We start from the raw sequence: 15,207 nt of genomic DNA on the forward strand, positions 1-15,207 counted from the left end.
ATATATATATATATATATATATATATATATATATATATATATATATATATATATATATATATATATATATATATATATATCTATATATAAATATATATATATATATATATATATATATATATATATATATATATATATATATATATATATATATATATATATATATATATATATATATATATGTATATATATAGTAGTGTAATGGTCAGCATGCTCGGCTACCGTTCTGGAGGTCCCGGGTTCGATTTTATCAAATATAAGTGATTTTTTCACTCTAATTTTTATTCAATATTACACTGGACTGGTACCTGAAGTGGAGGGCTGATCACCTTTCCTTCATGTGTGAACGATCGAGATAACACTGCGTTTATATGATGCAGTGCCCTATGCACCGTTTTATTATTTTAAATATATATATATATTTATATATATATGTATATATATATATATATATATATATATATATATATATATATAAATACTCACATATATATATATATATATACATACATATATATAAAAGCTTCACCAAACACCATCTTTTTTATATCTGACTTCTCTAAGTTGAAAATATGATATCGTTCAACTGGCTGCCGCCAGCGTTAATACATATTTGTGCCCGTTTTATCAATCTGTTTGTATACTGCAGCTGTCTAGTTCACAAATGTCAAATATGATTGACGTACGACGTGATTTGCAAAAATTATAACATCTTCAGATACGGTGATTAATTTTGCGCCACCTTGTATATCGTGTTGTTTAAAGCTTAAATAAATAAACAATGTCTAAATAATACTTTTTTTAATGCGCAACACCTTTCCTGATCCTGTCCCTTTTTAAAAATGTAGTATTATAAAGTAATATGACATATAGGTACAATGATATTTGCAGCATGTCCCCCTTCGAAGGGTAACGGTTAGCGCGTTTGCCACCGTGCTGGAGGCCCTGGGTTCGATTCCCAGAGAGTTCAAAGTGTCGGTTTGCGGTCCCGTGGCTAGTGTCGCGGACTCTTGAGTCAGAGTTTCTCGTTTCGAACCCACCCTACCACAACTTGATACCTATTTCTAATAATGAGCCGCTTAGGCTCACAGAAACAGCATGGAATTGAAGTATTTTTGTAATTGATAAAAACACATTTCTTTCTCTTTTTTTAAAACAAAACAAAAATTAATAATATAATAATAATAAAACCCTTATCCGCACCCCAATGGTGCATAGGGCACTGCGTCATATAAACGCAGTGTTATCTTGATCGTTTACACATGAAGGAAAGGTGATCAGCCCTCCGCTTCAGGTACCAGTCCAGGGTAAAAAACAGTGAAAAAATCACTTATATTTATTTTACCCCCCTTGGGAATCAAACCCGGGACCTCCAGAACGGTAGCCGAGCGTGCTGACCATTACAATACGGAGGCGGACAAAAACAAAAACAAAAATTAGTGAATCAAATTATCTCCGACATGCGCTGTAGCGGGTACGCCGAGTTGAAGGGACTAACGCGGGATAGAGGCGAGTGGAGACTGGCCGTGAAAGAAGGAAACTAGTAATGACGATCACAGTGAAGATATAATATGGGAGTCCAGCACTGCCATATATCTTTCCAAACATGGTATATAAACATTTAAAATTACTGCCGGTACGTGGAATATTGTGGATGAGTATCATCGTTGAGCAACAAACTAGACAAAAATATCCACATCTTCTAGTACACAACCATGATACACGATTTACCCACAACGAAGGTTTGATAGTCCCAAGACAGCCCTGAATATTTAAACTGTGTGTTTTCTGAGTAAGCGGCAGCTCAAACGCCGCACGGTGTATATATTTGGCAAGGTTTCATAATATCCTTTATATCTACTAGACAAAAATATAGAAATCTTCTAGTACACAACCATGATACACGATTTACCCACAACGAAGGTTTGATAGTCCCAAGACAGCCCTGAATATTTAAACTGTGTGTTTTCTGAGTAAGCGGCAGCTCAAACGCCACACGGTGTATATATTTGGCAAGGTTTCATAATATCCTTTATATCTACTAGACAAAAATATGGAAATCTTCTAGTACACAACCATGATACACGATTTACACACGACGAAGGTTTGATAGTCCCAAGAATTAACAGTAAATACGGGAGTCCAACACTGCAATATATCGTTACAAACATTTTTGATTTGTTGCCGACGGAGGTTAGAGGTCAAAATAAAATATGGAACAAAGGCAAAATAAAGGAATGGGGAAATGATCAAGAGTTCATTCTATGAAAATTGTAAAATAGTTTGTATTCTTAACTTTTCTCTCTTTTTGTGTGTATATTAGGTTAAAATGGTTAAAAACAATAAAAATGTATTAAAAAAGAACTCCACCGACAAGACACACAAGGTGGCTTGGTCGGTCTCTGCAAAAAAAAAAAAATATGTTTAAAATTGTGTTTTTTGAGTGTGTCCAAATACTTGTTCACAAAATCTGGATTATCTTCAATTACAGGAGTTATTTTCATATTATTTTTTGACATCTTATCAAATATGTAGAAGAATATGGAAGTCTGGGCATTTACGGGGACAATTATTTGAACACACTCAAAATGTTGTGAATAAATTATCTGGTCAAATTATAAGCTTCAATGATAAAAATGAAAATGATATTTTCTGGCGTTTCTCATATCGCTCACTCCTTTCAAGAACGTTATAAATAAAAAAATCGTCAATTTTCAGTTGTGCATGTTTTCGGAATGCCCAGAAAATGTACTATATCCCAGCAAAAGAGGCATATTTTTAACATAATATTTACCCACTACAGAAAGTGTTATTTTTGTACTTTGAAGAAAAGGTATTGTTTAATACTTTTTTTAAATAAACTAAATATTTTTCAAATGGAGAAAAAACCTTCAGGTTTTACCTAAAAATATCTGTTGCACAGAAAAAAGTTCAGTAAGTGGCTTGAAATTAATTTTAATTCATTGTATTATATTTTTAAACTTTAAAAACGTTCTTCTGAAAAATCAAGTTTTTTGATTTATGACGTTCTTGAAAGGAGTGAGCGGTGTGTGTGATTATAATCCAGGATTCGGACCTCACATACTTATATAAGAGTTTCTGCTCAATAAAAAGCTTCTTTTCATCTCACCAATAGATGTCTCTAGTGAAGTTCTAATAATTCAAGAATAATGCTTCTAAATTGGTTGATATATATAGAACTTCCAAGAATTTGAGTAGTGTGGTTGTCAATACTGGGTAGAATTGGTGAATGTTATACGTTTGTAAAGTGATCACTTAAACCGTAAATTTCAGATTGCATATTCTTCGTCATCTTTGATGAGATGTCTAAAAATAATGTGATTTAAATAAATGTATAGTCTGTTCACAGTTATTTTACCTCTAGTTATTTTTCTAATCTATTTATTTGACATTATAAAATTTATGCTCATATATATAATTTATAATTTATAATATATTTGTATTCAATTTATGTTAATAAAAAAAAAAGTGTCTACTCACACTGTAAGAATTTTATTACTTCATTCAAAAATTAAAACAAAACTTCCTTTCATATCAAATCTGACATTCCTGTAGAACGAAAAAAAATACTTAGAAAATTTCATATACTAAAAATTGAAAATTTAAAGTGTCAAAAATTTTTAAGTTACACAGTTTTTTCAGATAAACATGTTTTTAGACGTGACGTCATTCCTCGTGTTGTCCTTACTGACGTGTCAAGTGAAGTGTAATATCACATGTGAGTTTATTTATTAATTTGACGTTTAATATGTAGAGGTCCATTTTTATTTATGTAGTATGGAGGGTGGACCATCAACAAATAGAGCCGCCAATAATTTAGCAATGTTCCCGATATTAAAAGATATTAAAAGTCCTTCGTTTCTGTGATGTCATTCGTTACCAACTTACGAAAACAACGTATTTATGAAGGCGAATTTTCCACAAGGGAATGATGAATTAAAATATTGATTATATCGGGTGTTATAAACACTTCACGAGTCTAATACAATCCTTTATAGGTTGAGTATGTTAAATTAGTTATTTTTCCCATCTTATTATCATCAATTGGCAATTTATGTTTTTTTAATGTTCAAGTACTATCTGACTTCTGATTGCAAACGGCTATATATGGTATCAAACGTTTTGACCAATATCACTAGTCTGTTTTTGGTAGGTTAGAAGATTTTGATTTTTAGCAATAAGCCCGTTATTATACTTATTTATTTTCTATACATAAAGTTTAAATAAATAAACAAAATGTGCAGCTCAGACAGGTAGAGTTGGGAAGATGGTGTGACCATGTGGGGGGTATAGTTGGAGCAGTATATATGGGAGAGTAGGCCCGAGAGTCTACATAGCATGCATGGCTAGAAGCTAGGACTGTATGCCAGGGTCAGGAGTGCAGAAGTCAGAAGGGGTGTGCAGCTGAGGCAGGTATAGTTGGGAAGATTAAGGGTCCATGAGATGGTGTAGCCATGTGGGGGGTATAGTTGGAGCAGCATACATGGGAGAGTAGGCCCGAGAGTCTACATAGTAAGCATGGCTAGAAGCTAGGACTGTATGCCAGGGTCAGGAGTGCAGAAGTCAGAAGGGGTGTGCAGCTGAGGCAGGTATAGTTGGGAAGATCAAGGGTCCATGAGATGGTGTAGCCATGTGGGGGGTATAGTTGGAGCAGTATACATGGGAGAGTAGGCCCGAGAGTCTACATAGCATGTATGGCTAGAAGCTAGGACTGTATGCCAGGGTCAGGAGTGCAGAAGTCAGAAGGGGTGTGCAGCTGAGGCAGGTATAGTTGGGAAGATCAAGGGTCTATGAGATGGTGTAGCCATGTGGGGGGTATAGTTAGAGCAGTATATATGGGAGAGTAGGCCCGAGAGTCTACATAGCATGTATGGCTAGAAGCTAGGACTGTATGCCAGGGTCAGGAGTGCAGAAGTTAGAAGGGGTGTGCAGCTGAGGCAGGTATAGTTGGGAAGATCAAGGGTCTATGAGATGGTGTAGCCATGTGGGGGGTATAGTTAGAGCAGTATATATGGGAGAGTAGGCCCGAGAGTCTACATAGCATGTATGGCTAGAAGCTAGGACTGTATGCCAGGGTCAGGAGTGCAGAAGTCAGAAGGGGTGTGCAGCTGAGGCAGGTATAGTTGGGAAGATCAAGGGTCTATGAGATGGTGTAGCCATGTGGGGGGTATAGTTAGAGCAGTATATATGGGAGAGTAGGCCCGAGAGTCTACATAGCATGTATGGCTAGAAGCTAGGACTGTATGCCAGGGTCAGGAGTGCAGAAGTCAGAAGGGGTGAGCAGCTGAGGCAGGTATAGTTGGGAAGATCAAGGGTCTATGAGATGGTGTAGCCATGTGGGGGGTATAGTTAGAGCAGTATATATGGGAGAGTAGGCCCGAGAGTCTACATAGCATGTATGGCTAGAAGCTAGGACTGTATGCCAGGGTCAGGAGTGCAGAAATCAGAAGGAGTGTTCATTTTAGATTTAGGGTTTTTGAGATGGTTAAGACATTTGATGGAATAAGAGGATATTTGGCAACTGATAGACTATCATTATGAAATTTTCTTATAATTTGTAGTTTGTGGAATCCTGCCTTGTGGTACCCCCAGTGTGAGTACTCAGATGGAAGAAATACCTCCATCCGGTAAGCATGTTTCATATTCATCATTTTATTTAGTTTTTCAAAGCAATGGAGAGAAGGACGCTTAACATATCCCTTAAGACACCGAAAAACGACTGCTAAAACGAAGGATAGTGGAAAAGATCGAGGTAACAGATGTGGCTTAAATAATCGAGGAACTAAAGTAGAAATGGGCAGGTCATGTGGCGCGTATGTCTGAAGATAGATGGACAAAGCAGGTGCTCGACTGGAGGCCTAGAAGCGTGGGTAAGGGCCGGACAAGATAGTCCCATGGCACTAGGAGAGTAGCGGGCCTGCACTGGAAGAGAGTCGCGTCCAACAGAGAACTGTGCAAGTCCAAGAGGGAGGAGTCTGTCCTATACTGGACACAAGACGAAGGCTGAAGTTTATTTACTTACTTTTGTTTCACATTTTCAACAAATTTCGAAAAATTAAAATGAGTTCAACAACAACAAAAAAATGCTTAGCAAGAGCAGATCTGTCAGGAAGCCTAGATGCTTCTGTATCAGGTCTGGGAATGCGGTGGGACAGCTCTCAATGTACCTCGCTTATTATTATAGAGAAGGTTTGTCAGGAAGCCTAGATGCTTCTGTATCAGGTCTGGGAATGCGGTGGGACAGCTCTCAATGTACCTCGCTTATTATTATAGAGAAGGTTTGTCAGGAAGCCTAGATGCTTCTGTATCAGGTCTGGGAATGCGGTGGGACAGCTCTCAATGTACCTCGCTTATTATTATAGAGAAGGTCTGTCAGGAAGCCTAGATGCTTCTGTATCAGGTCTGGGAATGCGGTGGGACAGCTCTCAATGTACCTCGCTTATTATTATAGAGAAGGTCTGTCAGGAAGCCTAGATGCTTCTGTATCAGATCTGGGCATGCGGTGGGACAGCTTTCAATATATTGTAAGTAAGTTATATTTTTCACTTCTAAATGATGATGTTCGATCTAAAGTGCTGCATCGTAATGGTGTTATCTTTGTGTAAAGTGCTGTGTTATTGTTGTCTTTCAGTGCCGTGGATAGGACTTTGTGCCAGCTTGTGAGATAGGGTTGTACTTTCTCTTTTTTATGTCCATGAGTGTCGTTACTTGCGAAAGAGATCCGAAATAGTGTCGATGAATAATGGTCGAGTGGAAATGCGATGATCAGTCTACATAGCATGCATGGCTAGAAGCTAGGACTGTATGCCAGGGTCAGGAGTGCAGAAATCAGAAGGAGTGTTCATTTTAGATTTAGGGTTTTTGAGATGGTTAAGACATTTGATGGAATTAGGGCATATTTGGCAACTGATAGACCATCATTATGAAATTTTCTTATAATTTGCCATTCTTTGCCATTCCATTCATAGAATGGTCAGCCATTCTCTGTAAATGTCTGCACTATTCTGTGTCTACCTGCTGTGCTGGTCGGAGTTGTGGGCGTCTGTGCACCAGCCAACGTCGGGTCGGAATCATTAATTAATTCTTTTGTTTAAATATACTCAGTATTATTCAAATGAAGAAAAAACATTCAGGCTTTACCTAAAAAGATCTGTTGCACAGTAAAAAGTTCAATAAGTGGCTTGATATTTATTTTTAATGCATTGTATTATATTTTTTTAAATTCTTAATTAATTACTTAATTCTTCATACATTCAGGCATCTCATCATACATTTTCAAACCCTTATACAGTAAACAATTTGGTGACTCTGTTTTCATAAATGGCAGTATTATTTTATCCTTATTTCTAGTGCATGACAATTTTAGATTAAAACTATTTTATCCTAAAAATATTTTGGTAAATTATCGTTAAAAAGATTATGTATAAATATTGGCATATTAAATTTTAATCTCTTTTTCATAGATAAACAGTTTATTTTTTCAGCCCCTTGCAGTGTTCCAGTCTCGCTCTTTGGCAGGGATGTACATATGCCTGTATACGTGTACAATGGAGAACTGATAGTGCCCAATGCGAACGGTAATATCGAGGTACGAGGAGGAGAGGAAGTCGTCCTAGCTTGCCCCGGAAGTGGGCTGTCCTTCGGCGTGGGAAACCCCCCCACCAGACCGGAAACAGCGGTAAGCCCAGACAGGGTCATACCGTATCGTACAGGAGAAAGTGACTAACTAACAAAACGTAAAATGTTCAGGAGGGCCATTTAAGTCACTTTTGCTTGGCAACAAAATAAACATCAATGCAGTCAGTCATTTTTAACTAGTCAATATATTATACTTCCAAGTTTAAAATCCTTTGGGGGTTTTTCAGGGCAATATTAAGCTAGTAAGATATCAAATAGTCAATGATTACGTTTTTTGTAAAAAATGCACTTGGTCACTTTCTCCTGTACGACTACGATACCTTCCCCTCCCAGTAATATGTATTTACAACATTTTCAGTGTGTCCAAATGTGTGTGAGATGAAATGAAGCTTTTTATTGAGCAGACACTCTTTTATTAGTATGTGAGGTCCGAATCCTGGATTATAATCGCACACATGAGAAACGCCAGAAAATATCATTTTAATTTTTATTATTTTAGCTTATAATTTGACCAGTTAATTTATTTAAAACATTTTTAATGTGTCCAAATGCTTGATTGCAAAATCTGCATTATCTCCAATTACAGGAGTTATTTCATATTATTTTACATCTCATAAAAAATGAAGAAGAATATGGAAGTCTGGGTACTCGCATACTAATAAAAGAGTTTATGCTCAATAAAAAGCTTCTTTTCATCTCACCAATAGATGTCTCTATTGAAATTCTAGTAATTCAAGAACAAGGTTTCAAAATTGGTTCATATATATGGAACTTACAAGAATTTGAGTAGTGTGGTTGTCAATAATGGGTAGAATTGGTGAATGTTACACGTGGGTAAAGTGATCACTTAAACCAGCCCACGACGGTCGTCAGCCCCGTAAACCCCCAGACTTCCATATTCTTCTTCATCTTTGATGAGATGTCAAAAAATAATATGAAAAATAACTCCTTTGATAGGAGATAATCCAGATTTGTGAACAAGTATTTGGACACACTCAAAATTTTGTATTTATAAACCTTGTACATAATAAGCAAGGTAAATAATAAACGCAATATACAATTTTTAAGCGGGATAAGACCCCCAGGAAGACCACCTAGACGATAGAAAGATAGCTGGTCTCCCACCTCCCAGGAGCGGATAGGAGAATGACAGGACTTAGTTCTAAAAGAAGAAGAAGAAGAAGATGATGATGATGAAGAGGATGAAGAAGATGAATAAGATGAAGATGAAGAAGATGAAGAAGATGAAGAAGATGAAGAAGATGAAGAATATGAAGACGATGAAGAAGATGAAGAAGATGAAGAAGATGAAGAAGATGAAGAAGATGAAGAAGATGAAGAAGATGAAGAAGATGAAGAAGATGAAGAAGATGAAGACGATGAAGAAGATGAAGACGATGAAGAAGATGAAGAAAAAGATGAAGATGAAGAAGATGAAGATGAAGAAGATGAAGACGATGAAGAAGAAGATGAAGAAGAAGATGAAGAAGGATAAGAAGAAGAAGAAGAAGTTACAAAAAAAATTAAGGCCAAAATGCGCCACCTCGTATAAACTGATTATTTGCTTTTTCAACAGACGCTGATTTGCAGAGGCGGTACTTATTTTGGCAGCAGCGACTGGTTTCCATATGTCGTGGAGCTCCAATCATTCTTCTGCTCGAGCTCAGTTCGAAGCACCCAAGAGGCAGATGGGGGCTGTGAACTCGGTGGAACAAAGATAAACGTCGGGTTTATGGTTCGCGGAAGGCACCATGCTGTGTACACCAGCTGCTTCCACCAACCGACCGCCAACGTCTTCTATGTGACGCACACCATGAGCAGGGCGAACGAGTTCTTCATGCGCTCATCGTCAGACAGGGTGTTTTTTTCTGGTATGTGGTCTATGTCTAGATAAAGAGTGGCCAACCCGCGGCCAAATTAAACATTTTTTTCTTTGGTGTATTCAAAACCACCAAAAGAACATTCATCGTGCGTAGTTCGTATCATATCCCATATATGGGAGTATCTCACTATCTTGGCAATTTCAAGACCCATAATGGCGTCAAGTAGTAAAGAGGTTGGACTAAGAAAAGAGTAACAGAAGAACTGAAAAGTTTTTAAGACAGATGGACTATAAACTGTTTTTTCGTGGAATTTAAAACAAAACCGACATGCAATGATTCTGTTTCTAGCTTGAAGAAGTAAAATATTAATCGGTATTACGAGGCTAAACATGCAAATAAGTTTGAAGAGTACCTATGTATATTTATATATATATATATATATATATATATATATATATATATATATATATATATATATATATATATATATATATATATATATATATATATATATATATATATATATATATATATATATATATATATATATATATATATATATATATATATATATATATATATATATATATATATATATATATATATATATATATATATATATATATATATATATATATATATATATATATATATATATATATATATATATTTATATATATATATAAATATATATATATATATATATATATATATATATATATATATATATATATATATATATATAAAATAATAATAATATGAATTTTGTTTCACGGCCCGGTAGGATATCTCATTTCTAAAATCTGGCCCGGCTACAGAAAATGTTGGCCACCCATGGTCTAAATGGTTTAAATTCATGTGCAGATAATGGAAAGAGCAGTATAACCCATATTCTGTTTTTCAGATGCTTCTTCTTCTTCTTCTTCTTATTTTTGTAGATCCTAGGGATCTGTTTGTGCCTCCGCATGTCGCTCTTGGGATGTCGACTCCCAGCTGCCTTTCCATATTTTCGGAGGTCTGCCTGGGGGTCTGCGTCCTTCAGGTTGCCTTGGAGGGGGATACGTGGCAGTAGTTAGTTTTTTAGATGCGAATTGTATTTATTATTTCAATCAAACAATTGTCACAAAATAGATTTTTATGTGTTTTTTTTCAACTTTAAAATACAACTTAGTATACTAAAAAAATCAGTGTTTGATTTAACTCAGTGTACTCAAAAATAGTGTGTTTTATAGATGAGCAGAACTTTTTCCGAGGCATGGATGTCATGTTCAAATACAACAAACACCGAAATGCATTCGACCACATTTTGGGACCCGGTTCGGGCGACAGATATGTCCAAAATCCCAATTACATATCCAAAGGACACCTTGCCCCCAGGGCTGATTTCGTCTTCTCGCCAGCCCAGAGGGCCACGTTCAGTTTCATCAACTGCGCACCTCAGTGGTCGATGTTCAACAACGGAAACTGGAACGAGCTAGAAATGGTTTGTATTTTTTTAATTAGTATTTTTTTGTTCGTTTTTCTTTTTCTTTACTAGCTCTCTGACCTCCACTGCTGGATATAGTCCTCTTCCCCTTCTTTCAATTTACCCCGGTTGGTTGCTGGTTGCTGCTTGCAGACAGTTTCTACTGCCCACAGCAACAATATCTTTTGGGGTCTTCCAACACCTCTTTTGCTCTCCCAAGGTCTCCATCGTAGAATTCTTGGGGTCCATCTTTTTGGGTCCTGTCTCGCTATTTGTCCTGCCCCCTGCCATTTGAGATTTGCCACGCGATCCATGATGTCCTCTTCTTTATTTTTTTCCTGGTATATTCATTTTTAATTTTATCCCTCAGGCTAAAACCAAGCATGGATCTTTCCATGGATCGCTGTGAACACTTGAGCTTCTCTGCATTTCTTATTGACAGAGCCATAGTCGAGCTTTGTAGTGCGATATGGGGGATTTTAATCCTCTTACTCCGACTCTAATGCCATACATTAGAGTGAAACATGGAGTTGGCAAAAGAAGGATGAACGTAGACTGATTGCAGTCGAAATGCGATCTCTCAGAAGAATGTGTGACAAAACGATGTATGATAGATGTGCGAATAGCGAAATAAGGAAGGAATGCGAAGCTGAGATAAGCATTATCGATAAAATTAAGAAAGGTGTGTTGAGATGGTTTGGACATGTAGAACGAATGAATGAGGAAAGAACGGTAAAACAAATTTATGTGGCGAATGTTAGCGGGAAAAGAAGCAGAGGATGACCGAAAAAAACATGGCACGATCAGGTATGCCAAATACTTGAAAGTGGTCAGGTTAGGAGTCGTAACAATCGGCGGGTATGTATGAGGAGATGCATGAACGTGGAGGAGGCGAAGAAAGTTTGCAAGGACAGAGTGGTGTGGCGCTCTATTCTCTCTGCCTACCCCTGCGGGGAATCGGCGTGATGGTTAGTTAGTTTTTTTTATTTTTTTTTACTCCGACTAGGTTATTTATGTATGGATTTAATATTGACAGAGTCTTCGCAACAGGATCAGGGAACTCGAAGGAAGCATTAATATATATTCTGGAACATGGGACGTACTCCAGCTTGAGGAAATATATGATGGGAGATTAAGAAATATTTATCTAGATCCTTACAATCACATGCTGCCCGTTCCACTTTGGTTCTTCAAGGTAAGCCCATATTTATTTATTTATTCAAACTTCATGTACAGAAAATAGATAAGTACATTAGCGGCCTATTGCTAAAAAAAGCAGTATCTTCCAACCAACCAAAAACAGACCATTGATATTGATCAAAACGTTTGATACCATATAAAGCTGTTTGCAATCAGAGGGTAGATAGTACTTGAACATTAAAAAAAAAACATAAATAACAAATTGATGGTTATAAGGAAGGCAAAGGAAGAAGGGAGTTTAGGGAAGGAGGTAGAGGGAGGAGGTTTGATGGACAGTTAGGACTCTAATAATAGATAGTAATGTCTCAGACGTTTCTTTAAAGTTATTAGAGAAGGTGCATTTGTTTACGCGGAGAGGTAATTCATTCCATAGTCTGGCCGCTTGGACAGAGGAGGAATTACTGAAAAATGATGTGTTACGACGAGGAATGGAAAGTGTTCTTTCTTGGAAAAAACGAACAATATTCTTATTATATTCCTTCATATACTAACTAACTGGACAGGTGTTTCAAAAACAACAACAAGAGGCGCGTTGCAGGATCCTGGGCGAGGACATAGCGCTCACTTTGAGTAGTGTGGTTGTCAATCATGGGTAGAATTGGTAAAGTGAACACGTCAACCAAACTATGATCCATTAAATGCCAAAACTTCCATATTCTTCTACATATTTGTTGAGATGTCAACAAAATAATATGATAAACAACTCCTATAATTGGAGATAATCCAGATTTGAGAACAAGTATTTGGACCGACTCAAAATGTTGTTTTCCTCCGTATGATTGAGACAATCTTTCGGTTTTACAGACCCAAGAAACTAGAGTCCCATATAGAAATGTAAGTGCAAAACTAGATTATGATTTTTTTTAAATTACCTAACATCCAAGTGGCTCTGAAATCTAGCTACGGCTTATGCAACACCGTTTATCATGTCCCTACTCAGGCTTCAACTTTATAAGTTTCATAGCCTATGCCTACTCGTGAGTGGATTAACTCTTTATGTTTCAAGTTACTATAATTTCATGTCCGCCTCCGTGGTGTAATGGTCAGCGTGTTTAGCTACTATACTGGAGGTCCCGGGTTCGATTCCCAGGGGGGGGTGAAAATAAATATTAGTGATTTTACACTGTAATATTTATTTAATATTACCCTGGACTGGTTCCTGAAGCGCAAGAGTGATCACCTTGCCTTCATGTAAGTAATGATCAAGATAACACTGCGTCAATTCGATGCAGTGCCCTATGCACCAAAGGTTATAATAATAATAATTTCATGTAATTCATGAGTTAAAATTCTAGGCAAAAACACGCGCTCTAGATTATGAAAAAAGAGATTTTCTTTTTTATTGTAGGTCGTACACCATCCCGCGACAAACAGATCTGTCGCCTTTCTGGGACTCAACAATCCACACATATCGCTGTTCGAGGCGCAAAGGCTGGCCTTCTGCAGAGATATTTGCGAAGGTAATCGCGGCTATCCTTGGATCTCCTGGGCCAAGCAGAACATTATCATGGGATACGTGATATGTTGCGAGATCGACGACTTTAGACAAACAGTTCACAGTCTTCCCTATTTCAATTCCAGCGGTGGCATCTTCAGATAAACGGCCTTCCCCTCCCGATGATATGTCGCTCACTCCTTTCAAGAATCGTCAATTTTCAGTTGTGCATGTTTTCGGAATGCCCACAAAATGTACTACATCCCAGCAAAAGCGGCATATTTTTAACTTAATATTTGCCCGCTACAGGGCAGAAAGTGTTGTTTTTGCATTTTGAAGAAAATGTATTGTTTAATATTTTTTTTTAAATATACTAAATATTTTTCAAATGAAGAAAAAACCTTCATGTTTTACCTAAAAAGATCTGTTGCAAAGTAAAAAGTACAATAAGTGGCTTGACATTTATTTTTAATACATTGTATTATATTTTTAAACTTTAAAAACGTTCTCCTGAAAAATCAGGTTTTTTTATTCATGACGTTCTTGAAAAGAGTGAGCAATGTATTAACTGCAACTCGACTTTAAAAATGAGAATATCAATATAAAATATAAATAAAGGCTCACAATTTTTTAATTCCTCCGTAATAAAATTATGTATTACATTAAAAGTATTAATAATATGAAGTCATTCATTAGCAGCGACGGAAATAAATAATTTGTAAAAAAATCACCAATGCACTAACATTTCTCGTGTCATTATACGCGCATGTCGTAACGTGTTTACTGCGCCAGTAGTGTTCAGATCGTCTTACGCGGCGGCCGTGTCGCTACGCTAGCTATTGAGGCTACTTGCGATGTTTTTTGTGAACACCTATATTATTCTTCTTCTTCAAACTCTTGTCTGCACCCCAATTATGCATAGGGCGCTGCATTATATAAACACAGTGTTATCTTGACCATTTACCCATGAAGGTAAGGTGATCAGCCCCCCCGCTTCAGGTACCAGTCCAGATTAGTATCGAATAAATATTAGAGTGAAAAAATCATTTATATTTATTTGACCCCCCCTTAGGAATCGAACCCAGGACCTCCAGAATGGTAGCCGAGCGTGATCACCATTAAAGTATGGAGGCGGATATTCACATTCAGAGCATTAGAAAGGTTTTCAGACAGTAATAATGATTTTATGTTTTTTAAATTAGCTTTACGAGAGCGCTTGTATTTACATTCACAACACGAGAACGGTTTCCTACCAGTATGGCATGAGATGTATTTTTTCAAATCCGCCTTTTGAGAGCATTCATATTTGCAATAGGAGCACGCTAATGATTCTTTGCCAGTGTGCGTTAACACGTGCATTTTTATATGATTTTTTTGGGAATATTGGAACTTACATTCCGAACATGAGAACGGTTTCTCAATAGTATGAGTCTTTTTAACCTTTAACCTTTCCCTTATGGTGCTAAAAATAAAATGCAAGTCCCGGTGTTGGGTAGTCACTACATAATAAAAAATTAGCGATTTTAAATCGAAAAAATACGGACATTCATAGCTAATCCCCTATATTAATTTTGAATGAAGTAAAAAATTATAATAATGTAAATTTATGAATGAAGCTAGGAGTG

At 36.6% G+C, this 15,207-nt stretch overlaps 1 protein-coding gene across 2 annotated transcripts; it reads left to right on the plus strand.

Annotated features, from left to right (window-relative positions):
- Positions 1-3,573: 3,573 nt before the first annotated feature.
- On the plus strand, positions 3,574-14,122 carry LOC148300645 (salivary endonuclease-like). Of its 2 annotated transcripts, XM_088274469.1 has the most exons (7): positions 3,574-3,739; positions 5,583-5,648; positions 7,506-7,699; positions 9,236-9,530; positions 10,715-10,965; positions 11,984-12,142; positions 13,496-14,121. In XM_088274469.1, exons 1-7 carry the CDS (start codon positions 3,670-3,672, stop codon positions 13,745-13,747), a joined length of 1,287 nt encoding a protein of 428 aa, XP_088130595.1. In that variant the 5' UTR covers positions 3,574-3,669; the 3' UTR covers positions 13,748-14,121. The 2 variants fall into 2 exon arrangements, with proteins under 2 accessions (XP_088130595.1, XP_088130596.1); XM_088274470.1 differs by lacking the exon at positions 5,583-5,648 and having other exon boundaries at positions 13,496-14,122.
- The last annotated feature ends 1,085 nt before the right edge of the window (positions 14,123-15,207 follow it).

This window comes from Brachycentrus maculatus, unplaced genomic scaffold (assembly GCF_059751285.1).
Source record: "Brachycentrus maculatus isolate JH-2025_06_01 unplaced genomic scaffold, ASM5975128v1 h1tg000680l, whole genome shotgun sequence".
Taxonomy (NCBI): Eukaryota; Metazoa; Arthropoda; class Insecta; order Trichoptera; family Brachycentridae; genus Brachycentrus; species Brachycentrus maculatus.